Source organism: Symphalangus syndactylus, chromosome 6 (assembly GCF_028878055.3).
Source record: "Symphalangus syndactylus isolate Jambi chromosome 6, NHGRI_mSymSyn1-v2.1_pri, whole genome shotgun sequence".
Taxonomy (NCBI): domain Eukaryota; kingdom Metazoa; phylum Chordata; class Mammalia; order Primates; family Hylobatidae; genus Symphalangus; species Symphalangus syndactylus.
In genome coordinates this window covers 9,337,563-9,361,257 of record NC_072428.2, presented here as the reverse complement: position 1 = coordinate 9,361,257, position 23,695 = coordinate 9,337,563, and the positions used below count along the sequence as shown (strand labels likewise).

General features: G+C 56.0%; 2 protein-coding genes across 8 annotated transcripts; one reads left to right on the top strand and one right to left on the bottom strand.

Moving 5' to 3' along the window:
- The first annotated feature begins 31 nt into the window (after positions 1–31).
- SLC39A13 (solute carrier family 39 member 13) lies at positions 32–7,997 on the top strand. Of its 7 annotated transcripts, none has more exons than XM_055281590.2 (10): positions 34–163; positions 1,587–1,895; positions 3,402–3,515; positions 3,822–3,943; positions 4,890–4,997; positions 5,087–5,176; positions 5,906–5,956; positions 6,252–6,380; positions 6,563–6,662; positions 6,793–7,997. In XM_055281590.2, exons 2-9 carry the CDS (start codon positions 1,595–1,597, stop codon positions 6,623–6,625), a joined length of 978 nt encoding a protein of 325 aa, XP_055137565.1. In that variant the 5' UTR covers positions 34–163; positions 1,587–1,594; the 3' UTR covers positions 6,626–6,662; positions 6,793–7,997. The 7 variants fall into 7 exon arrangements, with proteins under 7 accessions (XP_063497030.1, XP_055137565.1, XP_055137560.1 ...); XM_055281585.2 differs by having other exon boundaries at positions 6,252–6,384; positions 6,542–6,662; XM_055281588.2 differs by having other exon boundaries at positions 35–163; positions 6,252–6,384.
- Positions 7,998–10,254: 2,257 nt separating this feature from the next.
- PSMC3 (proteasome 26S subunit, ATPase 3) lies at positions 10,255–18,944 on the bottom strand. The gene is made up of 12 exons (XM_055281582.2): positions 17,974–18,944; positions 17,636–17,719; positions 16,893–17,018; positions 16,378–16,482; positions 16,200–16,262; positions 15,818–15,955; positions 14,612–14,755; positions 14,356–14,504; positions 12,236–12,332; positions 11,869–12,014; positions 10,596–10,677; positions 10,255–10,425 (listed from the first exon to the last, which is right to left on the bottom strand). Exons 1-12 carry the CDS (start codon positions 18,046–18,048, stop codon positions 10,315–10,317), a joined length of 1,320 nt encoding a protein of 439 aa, XP_055137557.1. The 5' UTR covers positions 18,049–18,944; the 3' UTR covers positions 10,255–10,314.
- Positions 18,945–23,695: the final 4,751 nt, after the last annotated feature.

Sequence of the window (23,695 nt, the reverse complement as noted above, 5' to 3'; positions counted from 1 at the left end):
CTCGGGTTCCGGACAGGCCCCTTGTGACGTGGCCGCGCGCCGGGGGCGGCCCCGGGCCGGGGGCCGGGCGGCCGGGCGGCCGGGCGGGGCAGAGCCTGGGCGGGGCTCGGTACCGCAGCTGGATGGCTGGGGCCGCCCGGAGCGCCGCCGCCGCCGCCGCACGGTGAGTGCCAGCCGGACCCTCGGGGCCCGCGCCCCGGGCGTGATGGACCCGGCCGATCCCTCGCCCCGTCCGACTGGTCCTCATCAGACCTGGGCCGGCTCCCAGGACCCGGGAGTCAGGCTCGCCCGCGTCGGCTTCCTCTCCCCCATCGCTCCGCGCCTCGCGCCCCATCCCTCCCTCGCTGTCCCCTCCGCGTCCCACCCGCCTCTTTCTGGCGCTCTCACTCTCTACTTTCCTCTCCCCTCGGACTCTCCGTGTATTCCCTCCCGCTAGCCTGTGGTCCCCTCACCTCTGCGTGACCGCCTCGTCCTGGCCCAGTCTTGCCTGTGGTCCGCAGTGGAGCCCCGCTGGCTTCATCAGTGTCCCTGATTAGTTAAGGCCTGGAGGTCCTAGACATGGGCATCTCTGCCACCACCCACAGGCAGCTGCTTTCTTCCCCTCCCATTTCCATCAGAAAGTGAGGAAACTGAGGCAGGGACGTCACCAGCTCAAGGTCACAGCCAGCCTGAGGCAGAGCAGACCACATTTAAACCTCATGCCCGAGTTTCCAGATGGAACTTCTCGCTTGGTTGACTCACGTCCACATCCTGTGATCGGCTGGCTGGGCACATTCCTGCTGCAGGGAGCTCCAGGCCTTCCCTGGCACAGGCAGGGCCTCTGGGCCTCCTCATGCCGGGCACATCCACCTGCACTTTCAGGCTTATCTCGTCCTCACAGCTGAGGCAGGTGATACTGATCCCTCTCCTGCAGATGAGGGCACTGAGGCTCAGAGGGGGGGCTTCAGAGATTTGCCCAGAGTTAGACAGCTCAAAGTGCAGCATAGAGTTCACAGTGGGGGCTCTAAAGCCTGCGCTCTATATGAGAGAGGCATCCCCTGGCTAAAGGCTCCTTCCTCATCAGCCCCATCTCCTGTCGCCCTCAGTGCCCTGGGGACATTGGTCTCATACCCTAGGAAGAAGCGTGGATGGTCTTGCCCTGGCTCAGCTGCGCAGTTTCCCCACGTGTGTCTCTCTGAATCCACCCCATCCCCTTAGAAGGGGCGCCTCAGTCTCTGGGGTGTCGCGGGCGGCAGAGCCCCCCCCTGGCAGCCAGACACCCAGCTGGGCCGGGCCGCACCGCCGGTGGCTGAGGAGAGCCAGCCAACGCCTCACCCTGTCATTAGGGAAAGTTTAGCCTCAGGCGGAGGTGCTGACACAGTCTGGAGCTGCTCAGAAGGAAAAAATACGCAGTGCTCAGGAGTGGGGTGTGGAGACACAGGGCCCCACTGCTGTGCACCCAGCATTTAGATGCTCAGACGCTCTGGCAAGGACAGCAGGAGGGGGGATGCCAGGGTCCCTTGCGGGGAGGAGGGAGGCGCCACGTTTCCTAAGCAGGTGTGCAGCCAAGGCTGGCAGCTCATGTAGGTGGCCTTTGTGTTTTTCAGTACGTGGCATGCCTGGATGTCTCTGCCCTGGCTGTGGCATGGCAGGCCCAAGGCTCCTCTTCCTCACCGCCCTTGCCCTGGAGCTCTTGGGAAGGGCTGGGGGTTCCCAGCCGGCCCTCCGGAGCCGGGGCACTGCGACGGCCTGTCGCCTGGACAACAAGGAAAGCGAGTCCTGGGGGGCTCTGCTGAGCGGAGAGCGGCTGGACACCTGGATCTGCTCCCTCCTGGGTTCCCTCATGGTGGGGCTCAGTGGGGTCTTCCCGTTGCTCGTCATTCCCCTAGAGATGGGGACCATGCTGCGCTCAGAAGGTGGGTGACTCTCCGACGGTGCCCAGGGCCGGCCAGCGTGTGGGAAGCATGCTGCTGCTCTTCTTAGGAGACCTCAGGTCACAGAGTGTCTCAGATGGAGGGAGAGGATAGAATAGAACTTCTCCCCTTGGTCCTGTTAGGAGTTATCTAGCCAGGGGCGGCTGGCTCTGGCTTCCCCAGGAAGCTATGAGCACCTGGTAGCAGGGCCTGCCCCTGGAGAGGGGGTCCAGGAGATGGGGATGTGGGCACAGGTGGGAGCTTTGTCTTGACTACCCTTTTGTACCATGAGCATGTACTACCCGTTCACAAATAACATGTTGTAATGAAACGCAGGAGAGCTCTAGGGAGCTGCTAAGAATGCACGTGCCTATCCCCCACCCAAGAGGGGTGGACCAGGGCCCTGGGAATCTGTCAGAAGCGAGCATCCCAGGGGCTGGTGCTGCCAGCTGGATGCTCAGGAACCATTCACTTACCAGATGGTTACCCAACAGCTCTGTGCCAGGCACTGGGCTGAGGGCAGGGCCACATTTGTGAACAGAGCCCTGCTCGGGCCACGGTCAGGCCTGTGCTCAACCCTCAGAGCAGCCCTGCGGGGTCAGTGCAGGGAGCACTTGGATTATTAGTTCCATTTTACAAGTGGGGATGCACAGGCACAGAGAGGTTCTTTGACCAATCCAAGGTCACCCAGCCAGGAAACAGCAGTTTCCCCTGGGATCCCACCCCAAACCCAGCTGCCTCTGTCCTCTAGGCCTCAGTTTCTCTAACATGGCTTTCAGGCAGGTGACTTCCAACTCTGGATGCTGCAAGTCCCCAAATCTCTGCCACTTTTCTGAGAGTGACAGCAGCTGAAAGGAGAAAAATTGCCATGTAATGAGCACTTGCTATACATATTGTCATTTAATTCCCATAAGAGCCCATAAAAGGCTCACAGCTGTAATCTCAGCAGTTTGGGAGGCTGAGGTGGGCAGATCACCTGAGGTCTGGAGTTCGAGGCCAGCCTGGCCAACATGGTGAAACCCGTCTCTACCAAAAATACAAAAATTAGCCGGATGTGGTGGCACGCACCTGTAATCCCAGCTACTCAGGAGGCTGAGGCAGGAGAGTCGCTTGAACCCAGGAGATGGAGGTTGCAGTGAGCCAAGATCACGCCACTGCACTCCAGCCTGGGCAACAGAGCGAGACTCCGTCTCAAAACAAGATAAAATAATAATTCCCATAAGACTCAATTTACAGATGGAGAAACCGAGTCTCCAAAGTCATCTGCCAAGGTCACCAGCTAGTGGGTTGGGAGTGGGGACCTGTCAGCTCTTCACCATGACATGGTGGTGGCCCTGTGGGCATTTGGCAGGGTGCGGTGTTTCTGCTGTGAGATGGGGGACTCAGGAAGAGCAGCCACCCATATCCAGCCTTGCAGGCCCAGAAAGAGCCCAGTGAGTGGGGTGGGATGGAGGTCATGCCAGGAGCTCCAGCGGGTCAGCCCCCAGACCCCGCATCTCTCCCTTGTAGCTGGGGCCTGGCGCCTGAAGCAGCTGCTCAGCTTCGCCCTGGGGGGACTCTTGGGCAATGTATTTCTGCACCTGCTGCCTGAAGCCTGGGCCTACACGTGCAGCGCCAGCCCTGGTGAGTGAGGCCACAGGCCAGGGGCAAGACAGTGCCAGGAGTGGGGGCCTGGTGCCTACGTCCAGGGATGGCCAGGATGACCAGGAGAGGGATTCTGGATTTCTGGCAGGAGCTTGCCTGGGAGGGAGGGAGGGTCATTGTCTTGGTCTCTGGGCCCTGGTTCCAGTGGGAGTTCTGGGCCCCAGCTGCCCGATCCACCCTTGTCACTGCCCTGGTGCCCTGGATGAGATCCCATTCCAAATGGCCCCCTCCTACGGCCCTGGCTTGGCTTGGCTTGGCCTGGCCTGGCATTGCCGCCCCCTGCAGGTGGTGAGGGGCAGAGCCTGCAGCAGCAGCGGCAGCTGGGGCTATGGGTCATCGCTGGCATCCTGACCTTCCTGGCGTTGGAGAAGATGTTCCTGGACAGCAAGGAGGACGGAACCAGCCAGGTGGGGCCACACTCAAGGGCCGGGTGTATCAGCCTCTGTTCTGTGGTAGGGCCTGGGGCCTGCAGGCCCAGGGTCTGAGTTGAGCCCTGAAAAGAGGGGTCTCCTGGCCCTCTCCTGGGAGCTGTGGGAGGTTGGGTCACCTTCTTTGGGAGTGACAGCATTAGCCCCTGATGTAGCTTGTTCTGGTAGCCTGATGGTGACAGCAGTTGGGGAGGGTTTGTTGAGTTTGGGGGCACCCAACTGATAGAGTAGCAGAGAATTCTAGCTAGAAAAAAGAGAGGCTCCTCTCTCTCTCTCTTTTTTTTTTTGAGACAGAGTCTTGCTCTGTCACCCAGGCTGAAGTGCAGTGGCGCGATCTCGGCTCATGGCAACCTCTGCCTCCCCGGTTCAAGTGATTCTCCTGCCTCAGCCTCCCGAGTAGCTGGGATTACAGGCTCCCACCACCATGCCCAGCTAACTTTTGTATTTTTAGTAGAGACGGGGTTTCACCATGTTGTCCAGGATGGTCTCGATCTCTTGACCTCGTGATCCACCCACCTCAGCCTCCCAATTATTATTATTTTTTTTGAGACAGAATCTCACTCTGTCACCCAGGCTGGAGTGCAGTGGCGCGATCTCGGCTCACTGCAACTTTCACCTCCCAGGTTCAAGCAATTCTTCTGCCTCAGCCTCCCAAGTAGCTGGGACTACAGGTGCACGCCACCACGCCCAGCTAATTTTTGTATTTTTAGTAGAGGTGGGGTTTCACCATGTTGGCCAGGCTGGTCTCGAACTCCTGACCTCAGGTGATCCATCTGCCTTGGGCTCCCAAAGTGCTGGGATTACAGGCGTGAGCCACTGCGCCCGGCCCCCTGTCTCTCGTTTTCCATCTCTGTCTCCCCTTCTGTCTGCCCTGGCTGAGTGGGGGGCATCTAATGTCACCTCTCCCTCCTTCTCCTGGCCCTAGGCCCCCAACAAAGACCCCACTGCTGCTGCCGCCGCGCTCAATGGAGGCCACTGTCTGGCCCAGCCGGCCGCAGAGCCCGGCCTCGGTGCCGTGGTCCGGAGCATCAAAGTGAGTGGCCTGCTCAGGGCCCCTGCAGCCACACTGCCCTGAGTGGCCAGCCCTACTCAGCCCTGCCTTCTGCCTTCCCTCCTTCCCAGGTCAGCGGCTACCTCAACCTGCTGGCCAACACCATCGACAACTTCACTCACGGGCTGGCTGTGGCTGCCAGCTTCCTTGTGAGCAAGAAGGTGAGGAGCTTGGGGCCAGTGGGGCTCTGGCGATTCCGGTGACAGCCATGTGGATTCCGCCTGTGTCTGGAGTCTCTGCTTCTTGCCCCTCCATTGCCAGCGCCCTCATCTAAGGCCCTCATACCCCATCCTCGCTGCTGCTGTCCTGGCCGCCGCCGTTCTCTGATCCTGAGCCCCTGGTCTGTTCCTGTTCCCAGCACTCCTTGTTGGGTGCCTCTGTCAAGCTGCTAGGCGTGGCCCCTGCCTGCTCCTAGATGCTTCTTCCTCTACCTCCTCCCTCTGGCCTCTGGCCCAGAGGCGGCCTACTCTGCAGCTGGCCGAGATCTTTCCCACCTCACACTGTTCCCCCTGCCTGGAATGTTCTCCCGCCCACGCTTTGAGTGGCTGACGACTCATCCTTGGGGCCTCGACTGACATGGACTCCTCCACCAGGCCTTTGCTGACCTCCTCATCTAAATTTGGTCCCTGGGCCTGCTCCCCCGGGCACCCTGTCCATCCTTTTCTTCCCAGCGCCTGTGAGTGTTTGAGTGAGTCCTGTCTCTCCCCTCTAGACTGCTAGCTTCGTGAAGGCAGGTTCCTTGTCCCCTTTAGTCACTGCTGTATTTCCAGTGGCCAACAGTGCCCACCCAGAGCCAGCTCAGAGCAGAGTAAACCTCTGTGGAATGAGTGGGCGAGTGGGGTGCTCAGCCCTCAACACAGACCCCGCAGCCACGGCTCCCCTCCCTGCAGATCGGGCTCCTGACAACCATGGCCATCCTCCTGCACGAGATCCCCCATGAGGTGAGGCTTGTAGGGCAGCCCCCAGGGGCCCAGGCCCCCACAGTGCTGATGATCAGCATGGGTGTGGAGCTCAGGAGGGCGTGGGGCTGGGCCTGCCCAGTGTGGTGCTCTGGGGCTGGGCTGTGGGAAGCTCCTCACCCCAGCAGCCTGCAGCTGCCATCTCCGCCATACTCAGGATGGGGGTCCCAGGGGAAGGGTGGGGAAGGGCAGAGGGCTCAGTGTGTATATCGTACCTGAGCACTCAGGGCATCAGGCCCTGCTGGGGCGCAGGGTGAACCTCCGGACCTCCCTTCAGGTGGGCGACTTTGCCATCCTGCTCCGGGCCGGCTTTGACCGATGGAGCGCGGCCAAGCTGCAACTCTCGACAGCGCTGGGGGGCCTACTGGGTGCGGGCTTCGCCATCTGTACCCAGTCCCCCAAGGGAGTAGGTACGGGCGTGGCGGGTGGTGGTGGCGGGTGGCATCAGCAGAGGGGCACCAGCCAAAGGGTGTGGCTACCTCGCCGCGGGTCCCCGGGCCCGGGAGGTGGGGAGCACACGTGGTGTCCTGGGAGGCGGGGAGCACACGCAGTGCCCTGGGTACCCAGTTGGGTGTTCTCCCGCTGCAGAGGAGACAGCAGCCTGGGTCCTGCCCTTCACCTCTGGAGGCTTTCTCTACATCGCCTTGGTGAACGTGCTCCCTGACCTCTTGGAAGAAGAGGACCCGTGGTGAGTGACCTGTTGGGGGAAGAGGACTGCCAGTCACAGGGGCCTTAGGGGCTCAGGAGGGAAGGGCTCCTGGCCGCTGCCTGCTTCCTCCGCCCATGCCACCACCGTGAGCCCTGTTCCCTCCCCACAGGCGCTCCCTGCAGCAGCTGCTTCTGCTCTGTGCGGGCATCGTGGTGATGGTGCTGTTTTCGCTCTTCGTGGATTAACCTTCTCTGATGCCCTGACGCCCCTGCCCCCTGCAGCAATAAGATGCTCGGATTCACTCTGTGACCGCATATGTGAGAGGCAGAGAGGGCGAGTGCCTGCGAGAGAGAGTGAGCCTCCCGCCAGACAGGAGGGAGGTGCGTGTGGACGTGTGTGGTGTGCACATGTGGCCAGAGGCGTGTGTGCGAGACCGACACTGTGATCCCTGTGCTGGGTCCGGGGCCCAGTGTAGCACCTGTCCCCAGCCATGCTGTGGTTACCTCTCCTTGCCGCCCTGTCATCTTCACCTCCTGGAGTAAGCAGCGAGGAACAGCAGCACTGGTCCCAAGCAGAGGCCTTGCCCTGCCGGGACCCCGGGAGTGAGAGCAGCCCAAGGATCCCAGGGTGCAGGGAACTCCAGAGCTGCCCACCTCCCACTGCCCCCTCTGCACACACAGCCAGCCCTCAGGCGGCCCAGGGGCCAAGGCTGGGGCGGCTTTGGTCCCTTTTCCTGGCCCTTCCTTCCCCACTTCTAAGCCAAAGAAAGGAGAGGCAGGTGCTCGTGTACCCCAGCCCCACTCAGCACTGACAGTCCCCAGCTCCTAGTAGTGAGCTGGGAGGCACTTCCTAAGACCCTTTCCTCAGGGCTGCCCTGGGAGCTCATTCCTGGCCAACACGCCCTGGCAGCACCAGCAGCTCTTGCCACCTCCAGCTGCCAAACAGCAGCCTGCCGGGCAGGGAGCAGCCCCAGGCCAGAGAGACCTCTCGTCCAGCTCAGGGGTGCTCCTGCCAGCACAGGGGCCAGGGACTCCTGGAGCAGACACACAGTGAGCCCGGGCAGCCCTCCCCAGCTCAGGCCCCTTTCCCTCCCCGCTGGGGTAGGGGGGGCGGTGAGGGCTCCACGTTGTCAGCGCTCAGGAATGTGCTCCGGGGAGAGTGCTGAAGCCATAATCCCCAACCATTTCCCTTGGCTGATGCCCAGGTACTCAGCTGGCCCACTCCACAGCCAGGCCTGGCCCTGCCCTTGACCGTGGATGTTTTCAGAAGTGGCCATTGAGGTCTGGATGGTTTTGTAGCAACTTTGCTGTGATTCCGTTTGTATCTGTAAATATTTGTTCTGTAGATAAGATACAAATAAATATTATCCACATACTGGCTGCCTTGGTTCTGCGCAGCCTTCCATGGCCAGGCAAGGCCCTTGTCTCTGAACTGTCACCCCAGTGCGTCTCTGAACATTCCATGTCTTCCTGGCTTAACTTTTTATTCCGATGACTGAGCACCTATACGAGCCTGGCCATATGCCATTTTAGCCCCTCACCACCACCAACTCCAGGACGCTGTCCTTATCTTTTTTTTTGAGACAGAGTCTCACTCTGTCACCCAGGCTGGAGTGCAGTGGTGCGGTCTTGGCTCACTGCAACCTCCGGCTCCTGGGTTCAAGCAATTCTCCTGCCTCAGTCTCCCAAGTAGCTGGGATTTACAGGTGTGTGCCACCACGCCTGACTTTTTTTTTTAAGTAGAGATAGGGTTTTGCCATATTGGCCAGGCTGGTCTTGAACTCCTGACCTTGTGATCTGCCTGCCTCAGCCTCCCAAAGTGCTGGGCTTACAGGTGTGAGCCACCGCACCCAGTTAGGGTGCTGTCCTTATTTTATAGACCTGAAAGCCGGATCATTTTCCCCACGTGCCCCCCATTCCACCTCGACTGAAAATGTAATCAGGGAAGGGAGCTCCAGCCACAAAGTCATCTGCAGGTTTGGCCTCAGTGAAATTAAGCTCTCATTCGCTTAAAAAAGGCCGGGTGTGGTGGCTCACGCCTGTAATCCCAGAACTTTCGGAGACCAAGGTAGGGGGATCGCGAGGTCAGCAGTTCGAGACCAGCCTGGCCAATATGGGGAAACCCCGTCTCTACTAAAAACACAAAAATTAGCCAAGCGCAGTGGCAGGTGCCTGTAATCCCAGCTACTCAGGAAGCTGAGGCAGAACTGCTTGAACCCAGAGGCGGAGGCTGCAGTGAGCTGAGATCACACCACTGCACTCCAGCCCGGGTGACAGAGCAAGACTCCATCTCAAAAATAAATAAATAAAAAAGAAAGAGAAAAGAAGAAAAAAGAATTTGGGACCCTTATTCGAAACCACACACCTTTCTGAATGTGTGGAGTATAAGAACACGGGGCATGGGGCGCCGCTTCCCCAGTACTGTCAAGAGAATGGGGGTGGGGTGTCCACCTCTTCCCTCCCAGGCCAGCCAGGACCGCCGTCAATAGCCCACTGGCTGGGATCTGCAGTTTGGGTGGTGTCGTGGAGCGTGGGAGAGGTGGCTGTGAAACCTCAGTGACGTCCTTAGCTGGGAGTGCTTGGCTCTCAGTATTTCTATCAATCAGCAAAACATTTTAAAACAACATAGTATTTGCTTCGCCTAGCTGCGACACATCCCGTAAGATAACTGTCTCAAGGACCCACTGACTCCTGGCCTCAGATCCAAGGAATGAGCCATGGCCGTCCCGGCCGGCTGCCCTCCTCACCTATGCAGGTGCTCGGGGCTGCTAGCTGGGGTGCCAAGCCCTGCCGGATGGCAGACAGTGCGTGCGAGCATCACAGCCCACTGGAAGAGGCCGGGGGCCCCATTTTAGAGATGAGGAAGCCAAAGCAGGGCGGGTGGGGTCCCTGTGGGGGAACTTGGGTGTCATGGTCAGGAGCAAATGCCCTGTCTGGTTAGAAGAGAGAACAGGAATGGAGGACTGGGGCGGCCAAGTCCAGGGCAGGGGACAGAACCAGAGGCACTTCAGGGGTCGTGCTGCTGGACTCCTGAGGCAGGGGCTGGGGAGTCAGTGGGAAGCCAAGCAGGACCACCCAGGGAAGGCACGGGGCCAGCTGGAGTGAAGAGACGGCAGAACTGGGGGAGGGGGGCACAGCGTGACAGACCAGTCCTAGAGGGGCTCCCAGTGGATCCTGTTCAGGCTCAGTTTTTGGCCAAAAGACAGGGAGAGAAAGAGCTAAGGGGGCATCTAGAGAAACAGGGGGCCCAAGGGCCAGGAAACAAGGGAGGAGGCTGAAAGTCTAAACCCAAGCCTGGCTTTACCAGGAGGCAAGGACTAGTGCCAGACACCAAAATGCCGAAAGTGAAAGGGTGGCTTCTATCCAGGTCCTCTGTGCAGGAACTGCAGGGCCATGAGCCTCTGAAAGCTCAGAGCAGAGCGGTGCTTGGGGAGAGAGGGCTCTGAGGGGCCTGAAGGCCCAGGCAGCAGCTGCAGCACCACGCACAGCCCCAGAAAGCCTCATCCTGACAGTGGTGTGGGGCCCACGGCTGTCTCAGGGTTTCCAGGCGGCAGCACCTGGGGAAGGGGCCTCCTGCACATGCCCCCACTCCTCCAGCCAGAGCCCAGGGAAGGCAGACAAGCAGCGGCAGGGACCCTAAACCATCTTTTATTGCGCACTTCAGCCGTGAGACCGGGGCTGGCCTGTGCGCCCTAGGCGTAGTATTGTAGGTTGGCTTTCTTCTTGGCCTGCACCTCCAGGATGCCTTCCATGTAGTCCTCGTGGGTGAGCTCCGTGGCACCCCTGCGCAGTGCGATCATGCCCTACAGCCGGGACAAACAGAGTCTAGGTCTGAACGCCTGAATGCCTTCCCTGGCTCCCTGAGGCCCAGGCCTCTTCCCTCAGCCATCTCCACCAGCCAAACGCCCCCATCCTGTCCAGGGAGGGGGCAAGAAGACACAGAGTGACGCATCCACCCCAGCTGACCACTCACCGCCTCCACACACACAGCCTTGCACTGGGCCCCATTGAAGTCATCTGTGCAGCGGGCCAGCTCCTCGTAGTTCACGTCAGGACTGGGGAGAGGACAGATACAGGCTCAGTGGCTTATGCGGAATGGGCAGAGGGGCCAAATGTCCTCCCCTGGCCCTGTCAAGCAACAAAGTCAAGTCGCCCTGTGATCAGAGGCAAGTCCCTTACGCAATGCGCCTTGTTTTCTTCTCAGTGCAAGATGTGGGGGATGAAGGGAGGAAGTTAATGCAGGTTATAACAGGTTATTTCTAGGGTCTCTTGAGCTCTGGCCTTCTAGAAATCTGCAATTGGGACTCCAGGGACTGACTGTCTGCATCCTGTGCCCGGCACCGCGCTTGACACTGTCACATCTAATCCCTACCACGACCCTGTGAAATCGGTGCTATTATCCCAGAGTCCCAAATAAGAAAAGCGAGGCTGAGGCCGGGCGCGGTGGCTCACGCCTGTAATCCCAGCACTTTGGGAGGCCGAGGCAGGCGGATCACAAGGTCAGGAGATTGAGACCACCCTAGTCAACACGGAGAAACCCCGTCTCTACTAAAAATACAAAAAATTAGCCGGGCGTGGTGGCAGGCGCCTGTAGTCCCAGCTACTCGGGAGGCTGAGGCAGGAGAATGGTGTGAACCCAGGAAGCGGAGCTTGCAGTGAGCCGAGATCGCACCATTGCACTCCAGCCTGGGTGACAGAGCAAGACACTGTCTCCAAAAATAAAAGAAAGGAAAGAAAAAGAAAGAAAGAAAGAAGAAAGAGAGAGAGAGAGAGAGAGAAAGGAAAGAAAGAAGAAAGAAAGAAAGAAAGAAAGAAAGAAAGAAAGAAAGAAAGAAAGAAAGAAAGAAAGAAAGAAAGAAAGAAAAGTGAGGCTGAGAGAGGGCATGCCACCTGCTGAGAATCATACATATCTGAACTCAAGTCCATCTGGTCCCGGCCATTCCTGGCGTGTGTTAATGGGCTGAGGTGTGAGGCCAGGAAACTGAGTGCCTCCAGCCTCTGTGCCTTCAGATGTGGGGTGGAGTCTAAGGAGCAGAGCACCCAGAATTACGACCTGGGCCCTGGCAAGACGCTACATCACGCAACTGGGGAGAGACGGAGGCTGGTGTGTGGAACGGTGCTGTGTGTGCCTGGGGCCTGGAAGGTGGTGGCCGTGGAGGCTGGGGAAGCTCAGGACAGAGAAGTGTGGCAGAGACATCCTCCTGCGCCTGTTCAGGTCTCTGTGCCCTGCCCATGCTCCTGCTCACCTGACGTTCATCTTTCGGGAGTGGATCTGCATGATTCTGGCCCGGGCCTCCTCATTGGGCATCGGGAACTCTATCTTGCGGTCCAGGCGGCCCGAGCGGAGCAGGGCGGGGTCCAGGATGTCCACCCTGTTTGTGGCTGCAATTACCTGAGGAAGAGAAGCCACAACTTGAAAGGAGCAAGGTGTTCACAGATGGGCAGACACAGTCAAAAAAGGCAGAGAGGCAGCCCCCAGAGTGCAGGTGAGACACATGGGATGTTAAAGACAGATCCCAATTCTCATTCCAGCTCCACCACTCGCTGGCTGGGGGCCTGACAGCTCCTGACCTCTGAGCCTCATCTTCTTCACCTGGGAGTGCTAATACTCACCTTAACTTGGGTGTTGGGCTGGAAGCCATCCAGCTGGTTCAGAAGCTCCAGCATTGTCCTCTGCACTTCTCGGTCCCCAGCCTTCTCACTGTCAAAGCTAGGGCACAGGAAGCCCGAGATGCTGGTGAGGGCACAGCTTAGGCAGAGCCCTCCCCTCCTCTACCCCCTGGAAGCCTAACCTAACCCGACCAGGGCAGGGAAATGGCTCACTCAACTTGGGGCCCCCAACCCGCGGATTGGCACATAAAAGGTGTCATTAATTGTTGACCACATTCAGAGACTGAAGAGACTCCTAGAATCAGGTGCTGGGCTGAGGATAAAACAGTGAGCAAGGCTGGGCATGGTGACTCACACCTGTAATCCCAGCACTTTGGGAGGCCAAGGTGGGCCTATCACCTGAGGTCAGGAGTTTGAGACCAGCCTGGCCAACATGGTGAAACCCCATCTCTACTAAAAATACAAAAATTAGCCAGGCGTGGTGGCAGACACCTGTAATCTCAGCTACTCGGGACACTGAGGCAGGAGAATTACTTGAACTCGGGAGGCGGAGGTTGCAGTGAGCCGAGATCATGCCACTGCACTCCAGCCTGGACGACAGAGTGAGACTCCATCTCAAAAAAAAAAAACAAAAGAAAAAAAAAAAAAAACCAGCCACTGCTTGGGCTGTTACTGTGATGAATGTACCCTCGCAAATTGAGCTAATGCTTAGAAACACAGGCATCTGGCCCAGCCTTAGACGGTGCTGTACGGGAAAGCCCAGGCAAGCATCCCTGAGGCTGAGATCTGAAGGTTGAAAGCACACCAGCTGGGCAACCAACCAGTGGAGAACAGGCCAAGAGCCACGGCGGGCCTGAAACGCAGGAAACACCGTGGCAGGAGTCCAGAGCAGGGGAGGCTGGGGACAGGCACGAGATGAGGGTGAAGGCGCAAAAGGGCAGCACACGTTGAGCCTTGCAAGTCCAGCATTTATCCCAGGGAGCAACAGGGAGGGCCAGGAAGGTTTTTTTTTTTTGAAATGGAGGCTCACTCTGTCATCCAGGCTGGAGCACAGTGGCACAATCTCGGCTCACTGCAACCCCCACCTCCCAAGTTCAAGTGATTCTCTTGCCTCAGCCTCCCAAGTAGCTGGGATTACAGGCGCACGCCACCACACCCAGCTAATTTTTCTATTTTTAGTAGAGATGGGTTTCACCATGCTGGCCAGGCTGGTCTCGAATTCCTGACCTCAAGTGATCAGCCCACCTCAACCTCCCAAAGTGTAGGGAATACAGGAGTGAGCCACTGCGCCCAGCCAGGAAGGGTTTTTAACAGGATTGATTTATGTCAGGGGCCACTGTGGGTTCATGTGAGCAAGGTGGCCAGACTCCTGCTTTGGCTTTTTTTGTTTTTTTGTTTTTTTTTTTGAGACAGTCTCACTCTGTCACCAGGCTGGAGTGCAGCGGTGCAATCTTGGCTCACTTCAATCTCTGCCTCCCAGGTTCAAGTGATTCTCGTGCCTCAGCCTCCCGGGCAGCTGGGACTACAGGCACACGCCACCACGCCCGGCTAGTTTGTGTGTGTGTGTGTGTGTGTGTGTGTGTGTGTGTGTGTGTGTGTGTGTGTGTGTTTGAGATGGAGTCTCGCTCTGTACCCCAGGCTGGAGTGCACTGGTGCAATCTCGGCTCACTGCAAGCTCCGCCTCCCGGGTCCTGCCATTCTCCTGCCTCAGCCTCCCAAGTAGCTGGAACTACAGGCGCCTGCCACCACACCCAGCTAATTTGTTGTATTTTTAGCAGAGACAGGGTTTCACCGTGTTAGCCAGGATGGTGTCGATCTCCTGACATCGTGATCCACCTGCCTCGGCCTCCCAAAGTGCTGGGATTACAGGCGTGAGCCACCGTGCCCAGCCCAGATTCCTGTTTTGAAAGGAACATGCTGGCAGCTGTGGGAATGAATGGCTGGGGAAACAGGGAGGCTATTGATCAGGAGTTAGGAATTTGAATCTCAAGAGTTGAGGAGCCACCATCCAGGGGCAGGAGGGGATACAGGGTGGGAAAGAACCACAATTTAGCACAACTGAGAGTCAACCCACTTCCCCCCACCGCCACAGAGATCGTTGGGGACCCTTGGCCCTCCCTTACCGCTTGGTGCCGATGGCATCCAACTCATCAATGAAGATGATAGAGGGCGCTTTCTCCTTGGCCAGGGCAAAGGCATCCCGGACTAGCTTGGCACCATCTCCAATGAACATCTGCACCAGCTGGGGGCCAGCCAGCTTTAGGAAGGTGGCCTGGCAGGAAAAGGTGGTAAAGTCAGGTCAAAGGCAGACCCTTTGAGCCCATCTGGTAGAGTTTCTGCTCCTGCCCACTTCCCCCGCATCCCTCCCAAAGTACTCACCTTAGTCTGTGCAGCACAGGCCCGGGCCAGGAGGGTCTTCCCTGTCCCTGGGGGCCCATACATCAGCACCCCTTTTGGAGGTTGGATCCCCAAGTTCTCAAACTTCTCCTTGTGGTTCATTGGCAAGACAATGGCCTCCACCAGCTGCCAGGAGGAAGTCCCGGGTGAGGAGATGAAGCCCTGAGGGCTTCTACAGCCCAACCCTTCATAACTCCAACCCCAATCTGCATCCCTCCTACTCTAACTCGGGGACACGCCCACTCCTTTCCCCATATCAAGAGGACACAAGGCCGGGCGCAGTGGCTCATGCCTGTAATCCCAGCACTTTGGGAGGTTGAGGCAGGCGGATCACGAGGTCAGGAGATCGAGACCATCCTGGCTAACACGGTGAAACCCCGTCTCTACTAAAAATACAAAAACATTAGCCGGGCTTGGTGGCGGGTGCCTGTAGTCCCAGCTACTCAGGAGGCTGAGGCAGGAGAATGGCGTGAACCCGGGAGGCGGAGCTTGCAGTGAGCCGAGATCACGCCACTGCACTCCAGCCTGGGTGACAGAGCGAGACTCCATCTCAAAAAAAAAAAAAAAAAAAAAGAGGACACAGAACACTCATCCCCACTAAGGTTGGCTGTGGACTCTCCAGGAACAGGAGTGTATGGCAGAAAGACACTGGGCCAGGGGCTGGGAGCAGTGGCTCATGCCTGTAATCCCAGCACTTTGGGAGGCCAAGGCAGGCGGATCACCTGAGGTTGGGAGTTCGAGACCAGCCTGGCCAACATGGAGAAACCCCGTCTCTACTAAAAATACTCCGCTAAAATTAGCCAGGCTTGGTGGCGCGTGCCTGTACTCCAGAGGCTGAGGCAGAATCGCTTGAACCCGGGAGGCGGAGGTTGCAGTGAGCCGAGATCACGCCATTGCACTCCAGCATGGACAGTAAAAGCAAAATTCCATATCAAAAAAAAAAAAAAAAAGACACTGGGCCAAGAACCAGGAGCCTGAGCTCCAGTCCTGGCTCTGGTCTCTGTGTGATCCTGGGCAAGGCATTTAAACTCTCTGGGCTTCAGTCTCCTCACCTGTCACATGGCACCCCTCCCTTCCTCCCTAGGTTGCTATGAGGATGAAAGACACATTAGAGAGGTGAGCTGCATCAATGGCGTGGAGAAACTAAAAGGCTGACGAGGCTGCTGGCAGCTGCCGTGCCTCCCTCACCTCCTGGATCTGTTTGTCCAAACCCCCAATGTCACTGTATTGCTCCGTGGGCCTCTCGTCCACCTCCATGGCCTTCACCCTCGAGTCATACTCTGTGGGCAGCGTCTCCAGGATCAGATAGGAGTCTTTGTTCACACCCTAAGGACACAGCACAGGGCCTTCAGATTTAGCCCAGCTCAAGGGCTACCCAACTGACTGGGTGACAGGTGTCTGCAGAGGGAAAGACACAGGATGGGCAATACAAGAATCAAACAGCAAGCAGACAGAATACCAGACTCTCTGAGCTGTTCTGCCAAGATTCAGAGCCAGCAGTGACCTGGGGCGGGTGCAGGGGCTCAGCTAGTCACCAGAAAAGCGCTGCCTGGGCTCAGGCCCCACTCACCACCAGGTCTCCCGGCTTTAGCTTTTCAGCATCCACCAACCCAATCACAGGAAGGAAATACGTCTGTGGACAAGTTACAGGGGCAGTCTCAGTTAGTGTCCTCAGGGAAGGCTCCCTAGTCCTGTCCCACATCCACTCCTCACCCTCCTCCAGTCTCTTATTGCTGAGCCACGCTCACCTGTCGTGTAGAGGTTTTGATCACAGCACACTTGCCCTTCCTCTGGGAGTCCAGGTCAATATTGGCACCATCCTCCTCTTGGTCATTAGGATCAACATCCAGGAGCTGGGAAGGAAAAAATACTCAGCCCCTTGAACTCCCCAAGGCCCAGTGCTTCCTAAGACAGTTCCTAATACCTGCAGGGCTGGCCATCCCTACCTCCTTCCTCCAATAGCCCTGAGCCCACCAAAGGTGGGTGCCCCTGCTAAGCCCAGGGATTGATCTCTGGGTAGGTGCTGCTCCTCTGCACAGGGCTCATCTACCCCGGAGGAGACATAACCAACAGAAAAGGAGACACGTGAGACTTCCCAGGCCTTTGCAGGCCCCTGTCTTCCCCATGAAAGTGCCCCAGGAGGTGTAGCTCTGACATGCAGTTTGGCCTCAAAACCTCCACCCACTCTTTCCCTAGCGGCCCCACCCCAGGCTGTCCCCAATCCCCACTGACTCCCTCTCTTCCCCTCCACATACACACACACCTCGATGACGTTGGAGACAAGGTACGGCAGGGTCTTGTTCACTTTGATTTTCTCGCTGTTCTCTTTTATCTTATCCTTCATGGCTTGGAGCTCATGGGTGACTCTCAACACTTCACTCTTCATGATCTGAAATGAGGAGGGAGGAGGAGCAAATATCAGCCCTGGCACAGCTTATGCTAGAGCCCTGTAACAAGTGAGGTCCAGGGTGCCCAGAGGACCCTCCCGCATCCATTCATCCAGCTCTGAGGCTCTCTGAAGGCAGTCTGACTGTGTCCACATCCTGCAGAAGTCAAAACAGGAGGCCAGTTTGGAAACCTCCTGGTGAAATAGTGGTAGTATTGGAATAAAAGCAGGCCTCCGAGACAGGCAAATATAGGTTTTAGGTTCTGCCTCTTAGTAAGAACTGGGTGCTTTATCGCAGTACAAACCTCTCTAAGCCTGTTTCTTCATCTGTAAAATAGGCATTTTACTAAAAGAAGGATTCTTGAGAGGATTATTCCCAGTTCTCACTGGGAAAGGCAATCTGATAACTTCTCATCTCAGCCCAGATCTCCCACCACCCTCTGCCTGTCTTCTTGTCCCTTTTAAGGCTTAGTTTTCTTTCCTCTCTTCCTGGTCCGAGGGGGAAGCCCGAGCCCCATGTCTCCCCCAGGGTGCCCGAGAAGGACGTAGGAGAGGTGACTCGGATCGCCGGGGCCTGTCCTGTGGGGGCTCCATCGCCCGCACGGGAGCTGTGCGCCCACCTTGATCTCACTGTCCAGCAGCCGTGTGCGCTGGATGATCTCCTCCGTGGACATCTTGAGCACCTCCTCCCCAATTCCATCTTGCTGTAAAAAATTATTTGTTTATTTATATATTTACTTTTACTCAGGACAAGCATCCCTCGTTCTCCGCACCCACTCACAGCCTCAGTTTCCACGCCCATAAAACCAGAATGGAGTCAGGACCCCTGTCCACATCCCAAACGACCCCGTCCCCGGGACCGGGCCAGACCTTGACCCCCAGCCACCTCCTTCCCTCTTGTCAATGGCGTCTCCCTGCGGGCCCCGGTTCCCGGACCGCCAGCTCGCCCGGTGCCCACCTCGGCCTCATCCCACACGGTCGCCATCTTCTCCTGCCGAGTCACTGGACTCTCAAGATTCGGCAGCAGATTCATTTCCTGGAGGAGCGGGCCGAAGATGGGACCGGGCGGAGCCGCAACGGGAAATTAATACCGTCTTTCTGAAAGCCTTCTCTTGACCAGTGGAGAACCTCTCCCCACAAATCCCGACTCTTGACCGGACCAGCTCCGGCCGTACTGCGGAGCAGCGAATCTGCCCCTCCGATTCCAAAGACCAACTCCTGGCCACAGGCCCCGCCCCCGCGGCCCCTGAAACGTTCCCGCCCGCGTCCTATTTTTTGCCGGGCGCGAGAGGTGGGGCCGCTATTGGCCGACACGCGCATCGGGGGCGGGGCCTAAGTGTAAAACCGGAAAGGGAGGGAGAAGGGTGGGATCCGCGAGGGCCTTTGGGAAATGTAGTCTTTAATTTGGCCCGTGACGATACTTGCGGAGGGGCGCATTCAAACTCAGACCGTGACCCCGCTAGGAATAAGGGGATTTACACAATGACACTGCCTCCCAATTAATAAACGACATAGGCCAGCCGTGTGCAAAGGGCCAAAAAGGCATGCCACCTCAGTCCGCATTTTTACAATTATTTAAGTACAAGCTGGCTACCCGGAGTTACGGGAGGGAATCATTAACCAGCTTTAAAGAGAAATCGCTGCTGCTCCTAACGTCAGTGCAGGCTTCACGGAATTGTCCACGTGGGAAGAACTCAATTGACCATCAGCCTCTACGATTAAAAACATGACTCGGGCCGGGCGCGGTGGCTCACGCCTGTAATCCCAGCACTTTGGGAGGCCGAGGCGGGCAGATCACGAGGTCAGGAGATCGAGACCATCCTGGCTAACACGGTGAAACCCCGTCTCTACTAAAAATACAAAAAATTAGCCGGGCGTGGTGGCGGGCGTCCGTAGTCCCAGCTACTCCGGGCTGAGGCAGGAGAATGGCGTGAACCCGGGAGGCGGAGCTTGCAGTGAGCCGAGATCGCGCCACTGCACTCCAGCCTGGGTGACAGAGCAAGACTCCGTCTCAAAAAAAAAAAAAATTATGGCTCGTATCTGCAATTGTTTGTTTTCTCTGCCCATGTTTAGTAATCTCAGTGAGCAGAGCGGGTCTCCGGATCATGGGAGACTCATTCGTTGTACCCTTGTCGGCTATTTTAAATGATCTCTGCTTATCCTTTGAGGCGAGCCCTGGAGCCCCTTTAAAGGGAACTTCATGTAAGCAACATAGCTTATATTTCAAGTCAAACCATCACAAACACCCTGTTAACCTGATGAAAATCTGTGCAATCGTTGCCTTTTTTTTGTTTGCTTGTTTCTTTTTTGTTTTTTGAGACGGAGTCTCGCCCTGTCGCCCAGGCTAGAATGTAATGGCGCGATCTCTCCTTACCGCAACCTCTGCCTCCCGGGTTCAATGGATTCTCCTGCCTCAGCCTCTCAAGTAGCCGGGATTACAGGCGCCCACCACGACGCCCGGCTAATTTTTGTATTTTTAGTAGAGACAGGGTTTCACCATGTTGACCAGGCTGGTCTCAAACTCCTAGGCGTAAGTGATCTTCCTGCTTCAGCCTCCCAAAGTGTTGGTATTACAGGCATGAGCCACTACACCTAGCCTTTGCAGTGGTTTTTTTTGGAACACGGTTGAAAGCAGAATTTTTTTCTTTAAATAACAACATGTACAGCTGCTCACTCAGGCTGACAAAGCGTCTCCTCAAGTAACAGTGCTTTATTCCATTCTCTCAACAAGCCTGCCTTGTGGACAGATTGAATTACCATTCTCAACTTTAAATAAGCATAGGGAGGCTCAGAGAGGTTAGGTGCCTTGCTGGAGGTCATTCAGTGAGTCACTGGCAGCACTAGGACTGCTGACCCCAAATCCTCACTTTCAGTTGCCCGACAGGAGCCAAGAAGCCCGGAGGGGAAAGAGACTGTCCCATCTGTGCTGGTCCCACTATGCCTGGGTCAGTTGGGTCCCATTCTGGGGCCTACTTTTGGAGATCCTGACAAATACGAATACGTTTAGAAAGCCTCCAGCCTGGACCTAGGAGGGACGTAGACATTCTCCCCTTAACCAACTTTTAGGTAGGCTCTTCCGAGCCATCTTTTTTTGACTAGGCCTTGTGGGCTGTTTCTTTATCCCTGTCGTCAACCTGTCTAACCCTGTTTTCACAAAAATCCTGCTAGTCAGTTTAACGGAATCCCCCCACCCCTGATACCTCATCCCTCTTGATATGTGATCCAGGTCCTCATTTATCCTTCACCTTTGAAGTATAAGTCCTTGGCCTGCTTTTATTTTATTTTTTTTGAGACGGAGTCTTGTTCTGTTGCCCAGGCTGGAGTGCAGTGGTGCGATCTTGGCTCACTGCAGCCTCCACCTCCTGTGTTCAAGCGATTCTCCTGCCTCAACCTCCTGAGTAGCTGGGATTACAGACACCCACCACCACGCCCAGCTAATTTTTGTAGTTTAGTAGAGACAGGGTTTCACCATGTTGGCCAGGATGGTCTCGATCGCCTCATGATCCTCTCGCCTCCACCTCCTAAAGTGCTGGGATTACAGGCGTGAGCCACCGTGCCCGGCCGTCCTTGGCCTGCTTTAACAAGAATCCTGTTAGGCCATTTTAGCAAGAATCCCCCTACTGGCTGGGCGCGGTGGCTCACGCCTGTAATCCCAGCACTTTGGGAGGCCGAGGGGGGTGGATCACAAGGTCAGGAGATTGAGACCATCCTGGCTAACACGGTGAAACCCCATCTCTACTAAAAGGTACAAAAAATTAGCCGAGCGTGGTGGCGGGCGCCTGTAGTCCCAGCTAATTGGGAGGCTGAGGCAGGAGAATGGCATGAACTCGGGAGGCGGAGCTTGCAGTGAGCCGAGATCGTGCCACTGCACTCCAGCCTGGGCGACAGAGCGAGACTCCATCTCAAAAAAAAAAAAAAAGAATCCCCCTACTGTTAATACTTCCTCTTAGTAATTTTCAATCCACTGACCCCTTCACTTTGCGTTGGTTATAAATTCCCAGCTGTGTTTCCTGTATTCAGAATTGAACTCAGTTCTATACTGCAATCTTTTTCCTAATCCCCAAAGCCAGTGCCGGACCACAGTCTGGTGGAATGTTAAAGAGAAGGATTGACCTACCTGGATTTTAGGACCATTCTAGGCTGAACGTCTCATTCTTTTTTTTTTTTTTTTTTGAGACAGAGTCTTGCTCTGTCACCCAGACTGGAGTGCAGTGGCACAATCGCAGCTCACTGCAACCTCCACCTCCTGGGTTCAAGTGATTCCTCTGTCTCAGCCTCCCAAATAGCTAGGACTAAAGGCACCCACAACCATACCTGGCTAATTTTTGTATTTTTAGTAGAGACGGTGTTTCACCATGTTGGTCAGGCTGGTCTCAAACTCCTGACTTCAGGTGATCAGCCTGTCTTGGCCTCCCAAAGCGCTGGGATTAGAGGCGTGAGCCACTGCGCCCGGCCCTGAACATCCCCTTCTTTAATCCTGGCTAGAATGACAGGGATTGATTATCTTGTGACCCCAGGAGTAGGAATGTCTTGGGGAGATGGGAGAAAAAGGAGAATAGTTTATGAAGGTTCACTCTGCTCAAAAAGGTCAGTCCCAGCAAGGAGCTGGTAAGCTGGAGCAGAGCAGGTCCTCAGGGAGAAAGAGGTTGGCTGAATTAGGGGCCTCTCGTCCATCTGGGCCTCTAGAGAGAAGAGGTCTAGGCCAGGCCTAGAACAGATGTTTCTGTCTTGGCATCAAGCTGAGGTGAGAGCCACCAGGCCAAAACCCTGAAGTCATTCTTTGTTTTTGTTTGTTTGTTTTGAGACAGTCTCAATCTGTCACCCAGGCTGGAGTGCAGTGGTGTGACCACAGCTCGCTGCAGCCTCCACTTCCCAGGCTCAGGTGATTCTCCCACCTCAGCCTCCCGAGTAGCTGGGACTACAGATGCACACCACCACACCCAGCTAATTTTTGTGGGTTTTGTTTTTTTTTTCCTGAGACAGAGTTTCGCTCTTGTTGCCCAGGCTGGAGTACAGTGGCGCAATCTGGGCTCACTGCAACCTCCACCTCCTGGGTTCAAGCAATTCTCCTGCCTCAGCCCCCCGAGTAGCTGGGATTACAGGCATGCACCACCATGCCTGGCTAATTTTGTATTTTTAGTAGAGATGGGGTTTCTCCATGTTGGTCAGGCTGGTCTTGAACTCCTAACCTCAGGTGATCCACCCATCTTGGCCTCCCAAAGTGCTGGGATTACAGGTGTGAGCCACTGCGCCTGGCCACTTTTGTGTTTTTTGTAGAGATGGGGTTTCACCATGTTGCCCAGGCTGGTCTCAAAATCCTGGGCTCAAGTGATCCAATAACCTCCACCTCCCAAAGTCCTGGTATTACAGGCATCAGCCACTGCACCTGGAGTCATTCTTGACTTCTCTCTTCCCTCACTGATGCAGGACAAACAAGCCCCAAAATTGGGGCTTAGCCAAGGAGGGTTCTTGGCTTCACCAACGAAGGAATTCAAGGGTGAGCTGGTGGGGTTAGGCAGCGACTTTCGTTGAAGAGGTAGGGTACAGCAGCAGCAGAGGGTGGTACCTAGAGTAGCAGCTCAGAGGCAGTGTTGCACTCATATTTACACTTAGTTTTAACTGTATGCAAATTAAGGGACATATAATGCAGACATTTCTAGAAAAAGGGTGGTAACTTCAGGTCATTGAATTGTTGCCATGGAAAGGGGTGGTAACTTTCAGGTGTTGCCATGGCAACGGCAAACTGACATGGCACACTGGTGGGCGTATCTTCTGGAGAGGTGCCTCTGCCCCATCCCTGTTTTAGCTAGTCTTCAATTTGGTCCAATGTCTGAGCCCTGCCTCTGGAGTCAAGTCCCACCTCCTACCTCAACAGCAAATCCAATCCACCTGGAAATCCCATTGAGTCTACCTTAAACAAATATCTAGAATTCAGAACTAGTAAGATCTGAATCAGAACAATCAAATGGAGGGTGTGGAGCCTGATGGGGCTTTTGGGGGTAAACAAAACTGTCCATGTGCTGAATGCATAGTTAAGACTGAGATGGAAATTCATTGGTTTCTCTCCTTTTGTATCTATCTGAAAATTTCCAAAACGAAAGATATAACTCCTCCTAACCCCCTTGAATAGGACCACTTCTCACTCCCTCCATTGCCTATTACCCTGGTTCAAGCCACCACCATCTCAGACCTAGCTTATTATTATTATTATTATTATTATTATTTGGCGTTGCTGTTGCATTTGAGAGGGAGTCTCACTCTGTTGCCCAGGCTGGAGTGCAGTGGTACTATCTTGGCTCACTGCAACCTCTGCCTCTGAGGTTTCAAGCGATTCTCCTCCCTCAGCCTCCCGAGTAGTTGAGATTACAGGTGCACGCCACCATGCCTGGCTAATTTTTATATTTTTAGTAGAGATGGGGTTTCACCATGTTGGCCAGGCTGGTCTTGAACTCCTGACCTCAAGCGGTCTGCCCGCCTCAGCCCCCCAAAGTGCTGGGATTATAGGCATGAGCCACTGCTACCCCTAGATTATAATGGGGACCTTTCCACTGGTCTCCTGGATTCTACCCTAACCCTCCTGTGATGATTAATTTTGACTGGGCCATGAGATGCCCAGGTGTTTGGTTCGACATTATTCTGGGTCTTTTTGTCAGGCTGTTTTTAGACAAGATTGACATTTA